Source organism: Microsporum canis, genomic scaffold, assembly GCF_000151145.1.
Source record: "Microsporum canis CBS 113480 supercont1.7 genomic scaffold, whole genome shotgun sequence".
NCBI lineage: Eukaryota > Fungi > Ascomycota > Eurotiomycetes > Onygenales > Arthrodermataceae > Microsporum > Microsporum canis.
The window spans coordinates 1,830,751-1,832,355 of record NW_003299163.1 but is presented as its reverse complement, the minus strand read 5'-3'; the positions used below and the strand labels follow the sequence as shown (position 1 = coordinate 1,832,355).

At 48.3% G+C, this 1,605-nt stretch overlaps 1 protein-coding gene across 1 annotated transcript in view; it reads left to right on the top strand.

Annotated features, from left to right (window-relative positions):
• Positions 1 to 686, top strand: part of MCYG_07885 (sphingosine-1-phosphate phosphohydrolase) — a gene marked incomplete at both ends in the record, with an annotated part of 1,961 nt that extends 1,275 nt beyond the window's left edge. Inside the window, 2 exons of the mRNA XM_002844056.1 lie at positions 49 to 557; positions 625 to 686. Coding sequence (XP_002844102.1) covers positions 49 to 557; positions 625 to 686 — 571 coding nt within the window. The remainder of the gene's footprint in view (positions 1 to 48; positions 558 to 624) is intronic.
• Positions 687 to 1,605: the final 919 nt, after the last annotated feature.

Genomic DNA, 1,605 nt, shown 5'->3' with positions numbered 1-1,605 from the left:
GTCCGTGCCTGTTGCCTGCGCCACTTCTTTACTACAAAAAGAGCAGAGAGTACAAGCGCATCCAGGCCAACTCAAATACGACGACGTCATGCCCAACGTCTCCGATATACCCTCCATGCTGACTTCTATCCGCCACCCCCGACGGAGAGCCATCTCGATAGGCCCGCAGTCCGAAGCGGATGCATACGAGGCAATAGCATACCGCCAGCAACGCCGACGGACCAGTGCGGCCTCGGAGAACCCCCGGCCATCCTCTCCGCTGCGGGAGAAGGGTGGCAACGCAAAGAGCCAGAGCCAACAGCCTGTCACGCGCTCCAAACGGGCTACCTCTAACGTTTCTGACACGCAGTCTCCGTCAAGGAGTCTTCACGATTATGAGAATATGATGGGATCAGGGGCACAGATTTATGAACAGGGAAATACAAAGAGTGCCGATACTCTTACTAATGGGACTGTAACGAATGACGAAGAAGACGAGAAGGATATGTTCTCAAAGATCACCCGGCCTAGAGTACGGTATGATGTAGAAGTTGTCACGAAGCTGATTGTTTATTCCGGTAAGTCCAGTCTCAAAGTCTCTTCCCCGGACGACTCGGCACAGGCGTGAATGCTGACTATGACAAGGTATCGGGCTGATTGCGGTTGAAGCCAGCCCAATACTCTTCCACCTGCTGGGTCTCGACTAAACATATACTCTTTATACACTATTCTTTTAAGTATCATAATAGAACCTAAGATATATTCTTTATTCTTTCAACTCTACTTTGTTTTCTTTGCTCTGTAGTCAACACAAAGATAAGCGCTCATGACTAAGTACGCGCCTAGAGCACGTGACTTTCCTAAAAAAGGCTGTGCAGGGTTCATCTTTGTTTCCTCTCCGCCTACAACCACGCGTTTATTACCTCATTAGGGAACTTCCGCTGCCTCAAAACTTCCCATGATAGCCGCGGTCAAGCAGTTTTTCTCTTTCTTTCTCTTTTTCCGCGCGCTTTCCCCTCCTTTTCTTTTTCCCGCGCATCTCCCAGCCGTCTTCTTCTTTTTCTTCTGTCTCTTCTGCTTCTTCTCCAGCCTGGTAATAGTAATACTCTTAATGCGCGTCTTTGGAGTTTCCCCTTTTTTCTCTAGCAAGCAACGGATCTGCCAGAACATATATCACAGCGTTGCATCGTTTCTTAGCATACCCAGTATACCCGCCATACCCGGCCATCAGAGCCTCAGTAGACTGTTCATCTGGAGACTGCCTAGAGGGCGCATCCGTATCTTTGAGAGGAGTGGCCGGTCTACTTCTACTACATCTATATCCGCATCTACATCACTCTCTACTTCTCTTGAGTCCGGATTGCCCTCGTCTGCTTCTTGTGATATTTCTAGTAGCAAGAAGAGTAATTCCTCCCTCCATCGTAAGTGTGTCTTGGTTTCTACCTCTCTCTCTCTCTCTCTCTCCGTTTGATATCCCATCTCCATAGCAACATGGCCGGACTTCTTCTCACCTCACTTGCTCGCTTATATCACACACAAGGACGCGCTTTCTCTCACTTCTCAATATCATAACAATAACAACTTTTTCTCTCTCCTCTTCTCCCATTTTTCCTCCTTCTTCTCTTC